Genomic DNA, 15906 nt, shown 5'->3' on the forward strand with positions numbered 1-15906 from the left:
GAGGTGCAGATGAATGGCAGGTGAGGAGCAGGTAAGGGACAGGTGATGTACAAGTGATGTACGAGCATGGGACTTCACAGTTTCACCTTCTATCTTTTCCCACTGCAGCATCCCCGTGCATGTTCTCGGCCACTGGCTAGACTGATGCAGGCCTCTCCTACCTCCACCGTCGACCCCCAGGTACTGCCATCACAGGCCGCACGGCCATCAGTTTCCCGGCGACAGTCGGCGCAGAGTGCAAACAAGTCCACGACGATAGCGTGTGCGGCTTGTCGGAGGAAGAAGGTCAAATGCGACTCCCGGAGACCGGCCTGCTCTCAATGCGAGGAAGATGGCCAGCCGTCGTGCAAGTATGTGGAATGGAAGAAGACCGGATTGCCTCGAGGCTACGTCCGAAACCTGGAAGCTCAGATCCGTATGAATCTACCATTCTCGAAATCCTCGTTGTGTCTGTCAAACTCACTGGTTGGCAGAAGCACTCAAAGCAGAGAATGATGAGCTTCGCGACCTACAAGGCAAGACGCAGGGTGGCAACCATCTCTCCCATGCTCAGGCGGCCACCCGATACGAATTTCCATCTGACGACACATTGCCATCGCGGCTCCTGGATCAGACCTCGCCGTACGCGTCCTCCGACCATGATATCCTGATGCAGGATCCTTTCGACATCGCGAGACTCGCAATATCAGAACTACTTACGGCGGAGGATCAAAACAGTCTGTACGTCGTCTCGTCTGGTCTGCTCTTGCCCGCAACGCTGGATCATCTGCTGACGGTCATACAGCTGCACCATCTATTTCACCCGCTGCCATCCCTTCGTACCCATCTTGCACAAGCCCAGTTTCGGCGTCGACAAGGACGCACACGTGTCTCTGTCCGTCTTTGCACTCGCCTCCCGCCACAACCCCTCCCTCGCATCCAAGTCCGACATCTTCTACAGTCTCGCCAAGCAAACGACGCAAGCAACCTTTATCAACCCTGATATGAGCACCCTCAATGCATTGATATTGCAGGCCATTTACGAGATCGGGATGCCCAACTCCTCGGTGCACGCGGTAACGACTGTGGGATCCGCCCTTTCACTCGCAAGTGCCTTCAAGTTGCTGAGGATGGAGGATCAAGAGGACGGTGAGAGCAAGCCGAATCGATGGATGGACCGCCCGGTAGACTGGATCGATGAAGAAGGCCGAAGGAGGGCGTTCCTGATGGTGCTGAGTCTAAGTCGTTGGATGGCCTTGATTCAGGAGCGCGAGATGGGCTTCCCGGTCAAGCGGGACATCACCGTCATGTTACCTATCAGTGATGAAGCATGGTTCGCCGATGTAAGTACTCCCCAGAGGAGGAATGGGAGTAGGTCCGGTGACGACAACTGATGGACGCAGCCAGCTTCACGACCAGCTACGAGGCCGGTAACCGAACCGATCACTTCTCTCCGCCATGCGTGCGACGCAGGTCCGTTTGCCAGGTTCGTACAGGCGCTCGGCTTATTCGCCAAGGTCAGCGACTTCAACCAGACATTTCGACTGCGAAGCAGCAGTGAGAACGCCGAGGAATTGTACAAGATCGACAACATCATCCAAGCGTATCTTGGCTCCTTCCCAGGCAGCTGGCGGAATTCTCAGCTCGAAGGTGAATATCTGCTCGACCCAACGACGCTCGCGCTGGCCCATAGGTAGGAGCACAGTGAATTTGTTGATGGCTCGATTCCCCTACTGACGGTGACAGTGCTCTCCTCTTGCTGCACCATCCCATCGCGCGCAGAGAATCGCACGGCTCCTCCAAAACTCGTTGTACCGCCGCGGCGGAAGAAATCCTCGACGTCGCATATGGGATCCTAGACGTGCCCTATACTGGAAACTATCTCCTCCCTCACCCTCTCGTGCTGGCTGCGCGAGTCAGACTACTGGAGTTGGTACAACGCAAGGGCCACTATAGAGGGCGAGACATGGATCTGATAGTAAAGGCGCTGTTGACATTTGGGAAGTACTGGGGCATGCAAGGTCAGTGAGGCCCAGTGAGGCAACGCTCTTGCTCGAGACTCACACGCACGATTGATGAACAATGTCATGATCGGGGGCGCTAACTTTTTCCAATCATGGTGCCGTTCAGAAAAACTCACTGAACATGCTGGCAAGATCGAAGCCAACACCGTGCCGTTCAGCGAGCCATTGACTCACGTCATACCAGTCACGAACCAACCCGTGTCAAGACAGAAGACCGCGCAGGTCGTCCCCAGCATGCCCAGGCGGTCCGTCGGCAGCAGCAGTGGTTGGGCTTGGGGCGGCACCTTGGAAGGGGTCGTCGCGTTAGGCCATGAACAGGTAATCGGAGGAGTTCAACGCCCGGACAACACGAACACTAGCCTAAGCAATCCGGGCCCGTCGCTGCATACTAATCCCATGGACGCGTCGATTTTTTCCAGCGATATCTTTGACTGGACGATGGGACTTGGGTCGGAGACGCTGGATGGCGGGCCGAACCAATGAACCCATGGTCCATGTGGCATTTCGGAGATACAGAAGTCAACTCTCGGTTCTATGGCAGAATTCAGAAGGCCGAATTCGAAGGTTCTCAGCTGCTCATATTTACAATTGTCATCAAGAACAAAATGTCTGCGTAATGGCCACAAGAGATGATGGATTCGCTTCATCCTCGTCCTCGTCCTACTCCCACGTATGCGGCGGCGCGGCGTGTTCCACGGCCTTCACCTCCATGGCGGAAACCTCAAGATCATCCTTCTCTGCTACAATTTTCCGTCGCATACTCGACGTGGTTTCTGTGCAGACATAGCCCTTGAACTTGCGAGCCGGGAGATTGGCTTGAAACTGCAGAAGCACAATCTTGTCAGTGGTGACTGATACTATGTTGAGCAGTGGGAAGAAAAGAAAAGAATACAGCACACGCAGAGACAGTCAGACTCACCATCACGTCGATTTCCTCGAGAGTGCGATCCTTGACCTCCGGAAGGAAAAAATAGATCCAGGCTGTGGCTACGATGGCGCTCGGGAACCAAATGAAGCCATATTTGGGACCCCAATTCATACTGTCCGGATTGATGAAGTACGGGGCAGTGAAGACGCTGAGCCACGGCCAGAAGAAACCCACCACGCCAGCCAGGCCGAAGACGAAGGACCTCAGTCGCAGACTGGGCATCTCGCCGCCGACCAGCCACGCGTAGGCGGCCAAGCAAGCGTTGTAGAAGAACATGTAGATGATGTTCATGGCGACAATGACCTTGCCGGTCGAGGAGGCGGTGGGCTGGGCGTCGTAGACGCAGGCTTGGATGAGCTGCATGACGCCGCAGATGACCATGCCGGACATCAGGATGGTCCTGCGGCCCAGGCGAGTGACGAAGAGGGACGAGGCGAGAATGCCGACAACGGACAAGGCAGACAGGATGCAGCTGTCTTCGAAGGGCTTGCCGACTCCCGCCATTTGGAAAAAGTAAGTGCCGTACATGATCATGACTGTGGGCAGCAGACGTTAGCTTGAGTCGACAATGTATTCGGGGGAGGCTTGGGGACCTGGGGCTGGGGCTTACACATGGCGCCGGGAGCGGACAGGAGGGTGAGGGAGCCAAGCGAGAGCAGAGTGCGACGCCGTTCGATCTTGTTGGTGAAGATGTCGGTCCACGATCCTTTGCCCGCACTCTCCATCTCGAGATTATGCGCCGTCTCGACGGCCAGGATCTCGGCATCGACGTTGGTCCCTTCGGGCCTCAGCCACAAGAGGGCCTTGCGAGCTTCTTCTTTTCGACCATGGGTCAATAGCCAGCGTGGCGACTCGGGTATAAAGATGATGCCAACGCCAAGAATGAGTGGCACGACGTAGATGATGCCGAGAGGGATGAGGTAGGATTCCCTGCCGGGCAACTTTTCGGTGAAGTTATCTTTTGCCAGAAGGTCAGCCAGGACTGCGAAAGATCTGGACAGTTACGCGGGTGTTATGCCTACCAACGATATTGCCAATCAGAGAGCCCAGCGCGACCCAGAACTGGAAGAAGACATAGACAAACCCCCGAAGGTGTGCTGGTGCCACTTCTTGGAGGTACAGCTGGGGAAAGGTCATGAACCAGCCATTCGCTTTCGCCCTATCGTCAGTACATGCTGGATTCCGGTCTCGAAAAGAGTGCGAACTGACCAATACCGATCATGATGCGTCCGACGTATAAAGCGGCGACGCTGGTGGTGCCCATCATGATGGCGTCGCTCACATAGCACCAAATAATGGCAAGCCAGACGCACTGCTTCCTCCCAAACTTGGTCGACAGGGGACCTAGTAGCTCTTCAGTACTATATCCGTATCTTCCCTCCTCGCAATCCACAGAAAGTTGCAAGGACGAGCAGGACGAGCAGGAGGAAGATGTCACGCACCCACAAAGCCACAACCGATCACGGCACCGATGGTCATGAAAGACGAAATCAGCTGCTGAGTGACTGGACTAAGGTTCCATCCGGTTGGAGATAGCTCATCTCTGTGGCCGAAGACCTTAAATGAAGACTCAGTATACTCATCTTAGGGGTCTGAGGGAGGTCGGGACATGACTCACTCGGTCGAAGCCCACCATGGCTTGGATACCAGCAATGAGGCCAAAGTCGACACCGTATTGGAACGCTTCTCCAGTGTCAGCACCGCACTTCTTTGCGACCAGATGAACAATAATGCAGCAGTCAACTCACGTCCCATGGCGATGAGCAGGCATGCGAGCAAGCATTTCCAGTTCGCCGCGAGGCTGTCGCTTTGTGAGGATGCCATGGGGGTTGCTGACGGTATTATTGTGAAGGCTGAAATGTCAGCGTCAGCGGCCTTTGCAAGGATGAGATAGACAGAAGAAGGATCAAAAAGGCTCGCACCTGTAGATCCACCTGTCTGTGAAGGTGGGGGTGGTGGAATCTGGGGCCCCAGACTGTACATGTACTCCAGGTCCTCCCCGAAGAGGAGCCTCCCATTACCGGCACAATGTTGTAGTATTGACCCGGCCACGTGCGGCACAATGTTACGTGCAGAGTTGGCCCGCCTTCTAGATTGTTCTTGGCATGGGCCTCATGGGCCCGATCATCTGGTTGATAGAATGACAGTACTAGCGGGTCCCTGTGGTGTTCGTTTGGATGGAGACAAAGTATCGTGTCTATAGCGTCCCTTCATCAATGTCTGAGTCTAATGGAAGCGCTTCTGGCTGAGCTGTGACGACGAGTCAGGGAGATGAGATGTCTCTACTCGTCCTCAACAGCGTATCCAAGTTTCCTGATCCTCCTCAATGCCTCCTCCTCCGCGTCATACCCAAACAACCCTTCATTCCAAGGCCTCGGAGGTTCGCCATCTTCGGCCGCCCAATTCCATGCATATGCAGTCCTAGCCGCCGCATTCGCGTCCTTCATTGCAGCATCACGGGCTTCTTGCTCTGGACCGTCCAGCATGTGGTTCTTGCCCCGCTGTTCCCGGGCGTACTTCTGGATCTGTGTGACTCGTGCATACCTAAGTTGTTGGAATACGGGACCTACTTCCCGGAGAGACAAATGTCGTAGACACTGTGCCAAAGCAGCGGCGTCTTCGACGGCTTGTGACGCCCCTTGAGCCATTTCCGGGAGCATTGGATGGCAAGCATCTGTATTCCATCAGTACGGCAGCTCCCAAGCTGTCATTCGCGTGAAGCAGCATGTGGTTGGTACGGACCTCCTATCAGCACCAACTTGCCTCGATGCCACCTCTGCAATGGCGGCAAGTCCATCAACTTCCATTTCGTGACGGTGCCCGGTCTCGCGCGCTCTATCAAGGCCTTAACCTGCGGACACCAGCCCGCGTACAGCTCCTTCAAGTGCTCGATCTCACCTTCCATCTTGTACGTGTTGTCCATGGTGCCATCGTCGGGGAAGACCGCCACGACATTGAAGATGGTTTCATTCCGCAATTTGTATCCCACAACGTGCATTCGCGGTCCCCACCATCCAATGGCCATAGGCACCTTGACACAGTCCGCCAGTACCGGATCACCCGCCATTTCGTCTGTAGGCACAGTAAATCTGTATGCATAATCCCCCGTCACGAATGGCGGCGCGGCTTCCGCGCCCTGCAGCACGACCTCGCGCATCGTCGACCGTAGCCCGTCGCTTCCAATGATAAAGTCACAGGTGATCTTCTCGCCGGTGTGCAGCGTGACGCTGGCCTCATCGACATCCGCACCAACGACTTTTGCATTGACCTTGATGGGGATCTTCAGCTCCTCCACTTTCTTCCTGAGAGCCTCATGCAGGTCGGCTCGGTGGACATGCCAGTGCGGAAAGCCGTATTTCTCCTGGATCTGCGGCATCATGGGCGCCTGGCTCAATACCTCGCCGTTCTGCCATCTGATGACTTTTCCGTACCTGGGCAGAACCACGTTGTCATCGAGATACTTGTCGACGCCCCATCGGATCAAGAGACGCGAACAGTTTGGGCTGACTTGGATGCCGGCACCTAACTCACCGAGCTTGGACGCGGCGTCGAGCACTTGTACGTCTGCGAGCCCAGTTCGGGAGATGGCAATGGCGGCGGCGAGTCCCCCTAATCCTGCGCCGACCACAACGACACGAAGGCGGTTGGCCGGGGTTTCTGTGCGCGACGGTGACATGACAGAAGCGTTGCGTTGCTTAGCTTTCGCCGGGGTCTCGACTGTTCGGGATTAAGACGAGTCTACGCACTTACCTCTTCTCGATCGCGACATGCTTTGATGGGCGCCGGTCCTGCATTATTGCCGTCACATCCTCTGCAAAATAGTGATTTGCCGATATGCATTGTAGTTGGTGATCTGGCTCATGGATGCCGCATTGCCGGCGCAATTTTAGCCCGCCAACCAACACGGCTGTCACGGCTGTTGAATACTGCTCCGGGTGGCGTCTTTCCCCGGATAACAAAGATGCTTGACAACATTGTACCGTGCAGTTTCTTAGATGAGACTGTACAGTTCGAGCCATGTGACAGGATGGGTGGCGGAATGGCGTAGCCGCCATGCCGAACTGATACTGTAATTACAGTAGTCAGGTCGTGGCCATCGCAGCCGTGGGTAGCGGCGTCGGTCTCACCAAGGCTCATATTCACAATGTCTCCACACGCAGTCGACAACCAGGTGCTCGACGTGATTGTCGTGGGCGCCGGCATTGCCGGACTCGCCGCCGCTCTCGCGATCCACGACGCCGGTCACCGCGTCACCGCCGTCGAAGGCGCATCTGTTCTACGAGAAATCGGCGCCGGAGTCTTGATCTCAAGCAACGCCACTCGTGAACTCATCCGGTGGGGCCTCGAAGACGATCTGAGAGATGTCATTGTCCAGAGCCGGGTATCGCGTGTGTTGAGATGGGACAATGGAGAGGTGCTGAGCGAGGTGAAGATGGACCCGAGTTTTGCGCTCAAGAAGTACAATGCACCCGTGTGGATGCTCCATCGGGCAGATCTCCATATGGCGATGCTGAAGAAGGTGCAGAGCCTGGGCATCGAGATCAGGCTGGGGTCTAGGGTGGTCGACGCGGACGTGGCCACGGCGAGCGTGACTCTCGCGTCGGGAGAAGTCCTGTACAGCGACTTCGTCGTCGGCGCTGATGGCGTCAGGAGCAAGATGCGCGACATTATCTCGCAGAAGCCCGTGCCCGCGCTCCCGACAGGAGACTACGCTTTTCAGTTCGCACTGGAGATCGAAAAGTACAAGGACGATCCGGTGATTGCGCCGTTGGTCGAGGGCCATGCCGCCACTGCTTGGTGGGGACCAGGCAGGCATGTCATCGGCACGCTGCTGTAAGTGCGTTCGCAAGCGATACAGGGAAACAATTGCTGATCTAGGATGGCAGCCGCGGCGAGAAGCTCTTCAACTGCGTCGCAGTCTTCCCTGACGACGGCTCGCTCGGTGACGAGCACAAGCAGTTGGGAGCAGACGTGGACGAACTCCGCCGGAACTTCAGCGACTGGTGTCCAGCGTCTGTCTTGCCCTTCTCTATTCCCTGACCCTCTGTCTCTATTGACATGGCTTTGAAAGCCCAAGACTGACTGACTGACCGTCCTCGGAAGTGTGCGCACCATCCTCTTCCACGCAGATCCCAGCTCCATCGTCAAATGGAAGCTGCAGGACCTCGATCCGCTCGAGGCCTGGCACCGCGGACACGCCGTCCTCATCGGCGACGCATGCCACCCCATGCTCCCGTATCTTGCTCAGGGAGCTTCACAGGCCATCGAGGACGGCGCCGTGCTGGCCCAATGCCTCGCCAACCTGCCCCTCGACCGCGTCGGTCCCGCATTCCAGGAGTTGCGGTTTGCACGCGCCACGCAGATCCAGCAGAATGCACGCAAGCAGAAGACCGAGAACCATTACCCGGACGGACCAGAACAACGAGCACGGGACGAGCGGCTTAAGGACCCGACGCAGGTCCGGGCGTGGCAGTGGGAGCCGGTGGCGGGCAAGCCGACCAAGAATTGGAGCGACGGGCTGTTTGGGTACGACTCGAAGGCTGAATGTGAAGAGTACTTCAGGGAGCATGACGCCGGACGACCATTAGTGAAACAGGCTGTATAGCGTTGATATGCTAAGATGATACTCAGCTACCCTCCCTCCCTCTCTTGCACATTCGACTACAGACCTCCTGAGAACTTCGATGTAGCAAAGCGATCACCCACAAGTGCAAGAGAAATATATAAGAAGAATCCTATTACAAAACCAACCATCCTGGACATCAGAAGCTGGCGGCAATTGGCTCTGCAGAGGCCTGCCCAGAAGTCCCGTTTGCCAACTCCGTCCCATTCGTCCCATTCGTCTCAACTACAGCGACTTTGCCCACAAGCTCTGCTATCCGCTCATCATCATAATACGCCTCATCTTCCGCTTTCCTCTCCGCCTTTTGCTTCTTGACCCGTTGTAGAAGGGCCCTCACCTTGGGATCAGTGGAGAACTGGTCTGGCACCGAGTCCCAGACCTCTGGCGGCGTGGCGTCAGTGGCACTGTGTTCGCGACTCCATTCAGTGAAGAGGAGTGACCGCGACGACTCGATCATGAAGGTCATCATGCCTGTTCACGTGTTAGCCATGGACACGTCCCGGGATGCCAGCTCACGTCCACAGGCGTGGAGAGGGTTAGCGCAGAAGAGAGAGGACGAAGGTCATCGCAGAACTATAACTCACCCTGGAACAAAATCCTCGGTTCGTTCCTCTTCTTTCTCCGTTCAGCGACATAGATGTCCCCGAACCCGCCGTGGGCCGTGTGGCCGGCTTCATAGACGCCTCCGCCGGGTCTGAAGTTGGCGCTCCTCCCACCCGACGCACCGTAGATGTTGGCAATGAACTCGCTCGCGCTGTTGCGGTGGAAGTACGGCAGGCGGAAACTGTTCATGGCCACGTCCCAGCGCGGGCCGAACCAGATGAAGTCGACGAGCGGCACGTTGGGGTCACGCGAGCGTGCGGTCAGAAGAGTCCAGATTGAAGGATCCGTGTGGTCGACCGACGTGCTCCCCTGGGCGACGAACTTGGTCATGTCGTACTGCAGGCAAGCATGAACGATCATTATGTATATCTTGGGTGGTGGATGAAAAGCAATCTGTCATACCTTGTAAGGCAAGCAATTGCCGTGCCACGCCGCCACGTCGAACGGGCTATGGTCCTGCATCAAGGCATGGTACTCGCCGTTGATCTTCTCGACGATATGCCACGGCTGATGCAGCTCATCCACGTCGTCCATGTACGCAACGGGGTACGCAAAGTCCCGCGCATTGGCGTTTCCATACCCTCCGATCGGACCAAGGTCGGGCAGCTCGAATCGCGATCCCCAAACCTCCAGGACATACCCTCGCGCTTCTCTCGTGCCGGCCGCTGGGTTCAGACAGAACTTGATGCCGCGCGGGATCACGCAGATCTCGCCTGGCTGGAGGTAGAGTTTGCCCATCTCCGTCTGGATATCCAGGTTCCCCAGCTGGGCGACGATCAGGAACTCGCCATCTCCGTTCAAAAACGCCCGCCCCGTCATCCGCGCGTTGATCATAAACACATGCAGCGCGAGGCCTTCCCGCATATTGGCATCCCCGGAGCCGCCTAGGGTGTGCAGGCCGTCCACGAAATCGATTTCCTCGCCCTCCTGGGGAAGGTCAAAGGGCGCCCACTCGATCTGTGCCGGGTTCATCTTGACCTTGGGGTTGACGGCCAAGAAACAGCTTTCCAGGTGCGCTCGGGACTCGAGCACGCCATTCTGGAAGCCATGGTTTGCCACCGACGGCCGGCAGCGATACATGTAAGTGCTGGCATTGGCGGTTCTGCTTGATGCGAAGGCCGACGACGTGAGGCCCTCAGTGTACAAGTTGAATCGCGGTACTTGGGGGTGATTCTGCGCAACGGGCAGTGTGCCTGGGATGATTTCGCTTTGGAAGCGATTGCCGAAGCCCCATTGGTACTCGTAGGGGTCTTCGACGCGCGTGGGCCTAGGGGTGTCGAGGTCGGTGTAGTGGAAGACCTTCTGGATATCAACGGGTTCCTGTGTCTTTGTGGACGTTACAACTGGCTCTTCGACCGGTCCTGGCATCCTGTCGACGGTGTAGAATCTTCACAGGCGCCGTGCCGTTCTCTCACTCTCACTCTCACTCTCACGCGGCAGCTTGACAGTTTCCAAGACCCCATCCGGGGCCGAGGGTCGCATACATACAAACGCCCGTCCGCTCTCCAGCCCAGCCTGGACCCCGGTGGTCGCTTTCTGCATGATTGGCACGGGGCAAGACTGCGCCGGTGGTGAGTCCCCGCTAAAGATGTCCCAGACGAGTCGGCAAAACATTGGGCTTTTGACAGAGATCCGCTATGTATCCCCCGGATTCCCCGGTTTGGCTCCCCACCATCTATCCCTGGCCGAGCCATCACACCATTGGCAGGAGCATGCGAGTTTCCAGCCCTTGACTGTACGGTAAGCGGCGCCACGTCCGACATACTGGAAATGCTATGCCGTTTGGTCTTCCATTCGGCTCGCCATGGGCGGCCTGGACTTCAAGTCTCCAGCCATCTTGTGGAGATTTCGGCGGAACAATGAGCATATCACGGAGTAACTTTCACGACCAGATCTCGTCGTGATGGAACCGGTTCAGAGAACACCGCGACTTGCCACGAAAAGACATGCTTCATGTCAAGGGGCCTTGTCGGCGATGGACAAGAGCTGAGACGATCTCGACCGGCATGGGAGAGCAACCATGCACATCAGTCGCGACATCGCAGGTCTCGGCACCGTCAGCACGGACAAGACATACTTCGACGGCACGGTAGCACAATTCCGGGGTATACCTTATGGTGCTGTCACGCGGCGGTTCCAAAGGCCAAAGATCGTGGATGAGTGGCCCACGAAGGCTCTCGACGCCAGCCGGTTCGGGTTCGTATGCCGTTCTGCTACGTCTGATGCACTCTCCCAGCCTTTCCTTGGTTGCATATAGTCATTGTTTGTGCTAGAAGAGCAGATGTCTCCAGTGCTTACATGGCCACGACAGCCCCGTCTCTCCCACACCGGCTCTCGCAGCGTCTCTGAGTTTTGTTGGCGCCGTCCTACCAGCCGAAGACCCCGATCCACTCGTCGACGAATTCCTGTGTCTCAACCTTAACATCACGACCCCGACACACAATGCTGCCGCCACGAAATTCCCCGTCCTCGTCTTCATCCATGGCGGTGCAAATTGCATGGGCGCTGGGTCTGCAGCCCAATGTGACGGCGCTGCTCTCGTCCACATGTCTTTGGGCATGGGGCAGCCGATCGTGGTGCTCACCATGAACTTCAGACTGGGGGCTTTCGGATTCTTGGCGTCGGCAGATCTGGAGCTGGATAACCGGAGAGCCGGGGATCGCGGCGTCGGCAACTATGGGATTCACGATCAGATCGTGGCGCTGCAGTGGGTGAAGAGGTATATTGGTGCATTTGGTGGCGACTCGGGGCAGGTGACGTTGGTGGGTCAGAGTGCCGGTGGAAGTGAGTACTTCGGTCTCTTACTTTTCGAGGTCCTCTTTCGACTTTGCGCTTGTGCTGACATGAAGAGCAGGTGATATTCATATCCAGATGCTATCGCGTTGGGCCGCACGCGAGGAACTGTTCAGCCAGGCGGTGATCATGTCGGGCAATGCCGTGCTCACAACTCGTAGCCTCGAGCACCAAGAAGGCATATACCAGAAGATTCTTGCACACTTGCAGATTCCCTCCGATATCCATGCATTGCACAAAGTCCAGCGCTTGCGCGATGTTCCGGTGAATGAGCTGTTGGACGCATACGCCGCCACTGGGTCTCCGCTACCGAATTGGCAAGCCACCGTCGACGGGTTCCTACTGGATGAACTTCCCCGATCGTCGACGATAGGGAAGCAGCAGTACGACAGGTGTGTACGCAGAATCATCATTGGTGACTGTGAGAAAGAAGTAAGCTCTCGCTCCAAGTCTGCTTTTCATCACCTTTGCTGGCCGTGTCTGACTTCTTTGACAAGGGTATCATCTGGGGTCCACGTATCGCCAGCCTCGGCTGGACTCCAGGCAAGACCCGAGAGTTGCTCTCGTCCTGCTTCCCTGCCCCAGTGGTCGAGCATATGACCTCGTCCTACAATCTCTCGGACTTCTCCAACGAGCAAGCAGTGTCCATCCTGGAACCGTTCTGCAGCGACGCAGAGTTCGGGCGCGACATCCACGAGATTGCAAAGTCTTTCAGCGGTGGAAAGGCGTTCTACTATCACATGCGCTATGGCAATCCATTCCCCGGCCCGTTCCAGAACCTGGCACACCACGCCGTGGACTTGCTTTTTCTCTTCCAGACATACAACCAGCTCTTGCCGGACGAGCTGGCAAAGGCTGCACAGCAAATGGGACGCCACTGGATCACCTTCATCAACGGCGGCGATCCATGGCCCGCCTACAGCGAGGGGGAGTGTGCGATGTGCTATGGACCGGAGGAAGTGGTGCTGCTGGGTCGGAAGGAGGATGGAATGGGCAGATACGAGCGGTGGGAAACGTTAGGCGGTACAGATGAGTGGCCCAGATGCAGTATGATCATTCGTGGGGAGATTGCTTCGCCGGTGTAGAAAGCGAGTGCAAAGGACCTTCGCGCTTGCTAACAGCGACCGAGGACCTTCTGGAAGAGGATGAGATCTCAAGACTCGTTGGTCCATCGCCAATATATGCGAGCCACAGCCTGTGACCTAAGACGCACAAGAAACTGGATCTCAACTCCGGAGGCACTACTCCGTATCAACGACCATATATAGCGACCCGAACCCATCTTTCTTTCTGCCGTCCTGCAGCAAACGTCCTCCTTACACAAAACGAAAACGTGTTTAGGGATCTGAGTTTGACAGGACACACTCCGTACTATGTACCCAGTACTTCGACATGTCAGCAAAACAGTCTCCCTCCGGCGCCTAGGGACGCCACTAGGGGAGCACGGATTGAGCGTAGCCTCTTCTGGGATATACCCATCCCCAGATCTGGTAATTAGAGCCTCAGGCCCAACGGGAGGCCTTGAAAGTCTTTCTCCTTCCGGCATGGCGGCCCGTTGGCTTGCTGAGCCCCTATCCACCGGTCCCTGGCCTTTGACGACCGATATGCTGGGAATGGAGCATAAGGCGCTCTACCTAAAGTAAGCTTCTGTAACAAATTAGAATCGCGTGGGCGAGGTACTCCGTACAGTATTCTTAACGCAGATCAGATCCAAATGCCATGCCTCGCGGAATTCCTCTTGCAACTATACTCTGCTTGCACGTGGTAGCCACCATCGCATTCTATCTTTGAGCCATTCTGGTTCTGTCCACGCTCATTCATGGATCGTTCACCGCCTGGAACACCATCGGAGTATCAATCACAGTTCGAATCCTTGAGCCGATGTGGATTTCAGTTTCAAAACCAGGTCCCTCTCCAGGGCCGAAGACAACCACGACGTCGGTACAATTCTCTGCCCGGGGAGGACAACGCACACAATGAAGGCAAACCAGGCGCCCCGATGGCGGCGACAAGAGAGAAGAAGCCGCACAGCGGCGGCAAGAGGATCATCTTTGCTTCCCTCGCGCTGATTGTGGTGCCCATGATAGGTCTCGCGGGCCTGCTGCTCGGGTTGGTGCTGGTCAACAACGTCGACAAGTCCGCGGATAGGTCTTCGGGCTCCTTGACCTTGGACTGGAGATCTGAGTTTGATTCCGGCGCCTACTATGTCAATTTCAACCCCACCACGCTCGTCACCATCGCGTCTTGGTCGTCTACAGTCGCGCCCCTGCTGGCCGTGTGCGCGATGATCCTCGTGTCTTTCCCCATCGCTCAATCACTCAAGGCAAACTCGCAAATGGCCGGGTCTGAGCTACCCACTCCCTTCCAATTCTCGCTGCTTCTGGACTGTTTCTCCGCTGGCATTACTCCGCTATGGAACGCGCTTTCATACTGGCAGTGGCCTCAGAAGGAAGGAGCCATGGCTTCAAATGTGCGCAACGCTCTGACGGTTCTGGCGACATTCACGGCCCTGGGATACACGATCGCTGGCGTAGATACTTGGCTGCACCTGGTCATGGAAGCGGTCAATATAGAGCTGGTTGACGTACAGGTTCCGTCGCAAGCCCTGGGCCGTGGGCTTCCTGATGGCCCATGCTCCGGCCAGACGGCTGCTGGGTTTGACGCCGGCGATTGTATTATCAGTCTCGGCGCAACGAGTGTATTTCTCACGGGCGCAAACGAAGCGGCAAGAGTTTTGAGCAACACGTCGAGCACCAACGCCGTTTACGACATGTATATTGACTACACACACTTCGCCTACCTCGGACCTGCCATCATCCCTTCAAACCTCGACTACCGGGCAGAATCTCTGGCGATTCACACCCAGTGTCGGCAAATGGGCAAGCAATGCAACCTTGGGTTCAACCAGTCCGGCACATCGGAGCCGTTCCACTGCACGGATGCATTCTACGGTGATTTGGCACAACCGATCATCAACGGGGACGATACAGACGCTGTTTCGGGCCTCGCTTTCCGCTCTGCAGGCATCGTCTTCTATCGAGACGCTAGTCTCACTCAGCTGGCGAACAAGTCTACAGAGACGGAGAGCTTCCTGACACGTCCAAACAACCCACAGCATCTCGCTGCCTGGGCAAAGGTCGAACTGGGTGCAACGACTCTGCAAACCGCCGACGGGAATGTGGTCAAACCGACGCGCGGCGGCACCAGCTGGCTCCTCAATTGCTCTGCAACCGCCTACGAGATCACGTATAGTTTCATCAATGGCACTCTTCAGCACGTAACTGCCGAGGTGGCAAACGGTTCTGTGGGAACAATCCTCGCCGCTGGCAATTACTATGGGTTCGGCAAGGTGGCCTTGGAAACCGCGGCGTACTCGGCAAGCCAGTACAACAACACTGCGCAGATGGCCGATGCCTGGGCGAGGGCATACTCCAGAACCGCCATGGCACTGGGCTCCGGCATCATGACGGCAAGAGCCGATTTGGAGGAACAACTGCGCAGTTCGAGACTGGTGTCGAGAGTGCCCAAAGCTCCCCTTTACACGCTTGTCGCCTTGAATACGGTGTACGCCGTTCTCGGGTTTGTCCTCGCCTGGCTCGCACTGAGCTCCAATCCGTCCGAGACAAATGAGTTGCGGGAGAAGCTGAGCACGGCAGGCCTTGTTGCTTTTTGCTTTGAAGGCGACAGAGCTGAAAGGGTCGTGGACAGAAAGCGGCAGATGTTTGCAGAGTACGAAGGTGCCCCTTCCAGTAGAGTCGGAGTAGAGGAGAACATCTACCATGGAGGATACGTTTTCAGGTTGAGACACGGGCCGCACAAAGCCGTGTCGTACGATATGTCTGTTGTTGGACAATGAGAGACGGATGTCTGTATAGTTTGATGATGCTGACGACCATAAAAATATGTGCCATGCTTTTCATTGATGCTTGTCTGTCCTGTCATACTTTCATTAATGC

The 15906-nt window shown here is 56.4% G+C and overlaps 7 protein-coding genes across 7 annotated transcripts; 4 read left to right on the top strand and 3 right to left on the bottom strand.

The window, feature by feature from the left end:
* Positions 1–359: 359 nt before the first annotated feature.
* G647_06366 (uncharacterized protein) lies at positions 360–2008 on the top strand (the record flags this gene model as incomplete). Its single annotated transcript, XM_008730688.1, has 5 exons — positions 360–465; positions 489–720; positions 785–1322; positions 1383–1672; positions 1726–2008. 5 exons carry the CDS (start codon positions 360–362, stop codon positions 2006–2008), a joined length of 1449 nt encoding a protein of 482 aa, XP_008728910.1.
* Positions 2009–2663: 655 nt separating this feature from the next.
* On the bottom strand, positions 2664–4755 carry G647_06367 (uncharacterized protein; the record flags this gene model as incomplete). Its single annotated transcript, XM_008730689.1, has 8 exons — positions 2664–2825; positions 2923–3467; positions 3542–3889; positions 3954–4082; positions 4141–4275; positions 4374–4488; positions 4550–4614; positions 4680–4755. The coding sequence occupies 8 exons, from the start codon at positions 4753–4755 to the stop codon at positions 2664–2666; spliced, it is 1575 nt and encodes a 524-aa protein (XP_008728911.1).
* A 458-nt stretch (positions 4756–5213) lies between these two features.
* On the bottom strand, positions 5214–6607 carry G647_06368 (uncharacterized protein; the record flags this gene model as incomplete). The annotated part of the gene is made up of 2 exons (XM_008730690.1): positions 5214–5605; positions 5674–6607. 2 exons carry the CDS (start codon positions 6605–6607, stop codon positions 5214–5216), a joined length of 1326 nt encoding a protein of 441 aa, XP_008728912.1.
* A 468-nt stretch (positions 6608–7075) lies between these two features.
* On the top strand, positions 7076–8536 carry G647_06369 (uncharacterized protein; the record flags this gene model as incomplete). Its single annotated transcript, XM_008730691.1, has 3 exons — positions 7076–7764; positions 7818–7943; positions 8035–8536. 3 exons carry the CDS (start codon positions 7076–7078, stop codon positions 8534–8536), a joined length of 1317 nt encoding a protein of 438 aa, XP_008728913.1.
* Positions 8537–8693: 157 nt separating this feature from the next.
* G647_06370 (homogentisate 1,2-dioxygenase) lies at positions 8694–10525 on the bottom strand (the record flags this gene model as incomplete). The annotated part of the gene is made up of 3 exons (XM_008730692.1): positions 8694–9025; positions 9139–9493; positions 9560–10525. The coding sequence occupies 3 exons, from the start codon at positions 10523–10525 to the stop codon at positions 8694–8696; spliced, it is 1653 nt and encodes a 550-aa protein (XP_008728914.1).
* A 652-nt stretch (positions 10526–11177) lies between these two features.
* On the top strand, positions 11178–13035 carry G647_06371 (uncharacterized protein; the record flags this gene model as incomplete). The annotated part of the gene is made up of 4 exons (XM_008730693.1): positions 11178–11353; positions 11469–11970; positions 12056–12382; positions 12448–13035. 4 exons carry the CDS (start codon positions 11178–11180, stop codon positions 13033–13035), a joined length of 1593 nt encoding a protein of 530 aa, XP_008728915.1.
* A 914-nt stretch (positions 13036–13949) lies between these two features.
* G647_06372 (uncharacterized protein) lies at positions 13950–15806 on the top strand (the record flags this gene model as incomplete). Its single annotated transcript, XM_008730694.1, has 1 exon — positions 13950–15806. The coding sequence occupies one exon, from the start codon at positions 13950–13952 to the stop codon at positions 15804–15806; it is 1857 nt and encodes a 618-aa protein (XP_008728916.1).
* Positions 15807–15906: the final 100 nt, after the last annotated feature.

The sequence above is a fragment of the Cladophialophora carrionii genome (assembly GCF_000365165.1).
Source record: "Cladophialophora carrionii CBS 160.54 unplaced genomic scaffold supercont1.5, whole genome shotgun sequence".
Taxonomy (NCBI): domain Eukaryota; kingdom Fungi; phylum Ascomycota; class Eurotiomycetes; order Chaetothyriales; family Herpotrichiellaceae; genus Cladophialophora; species Cladophialophora carrionii.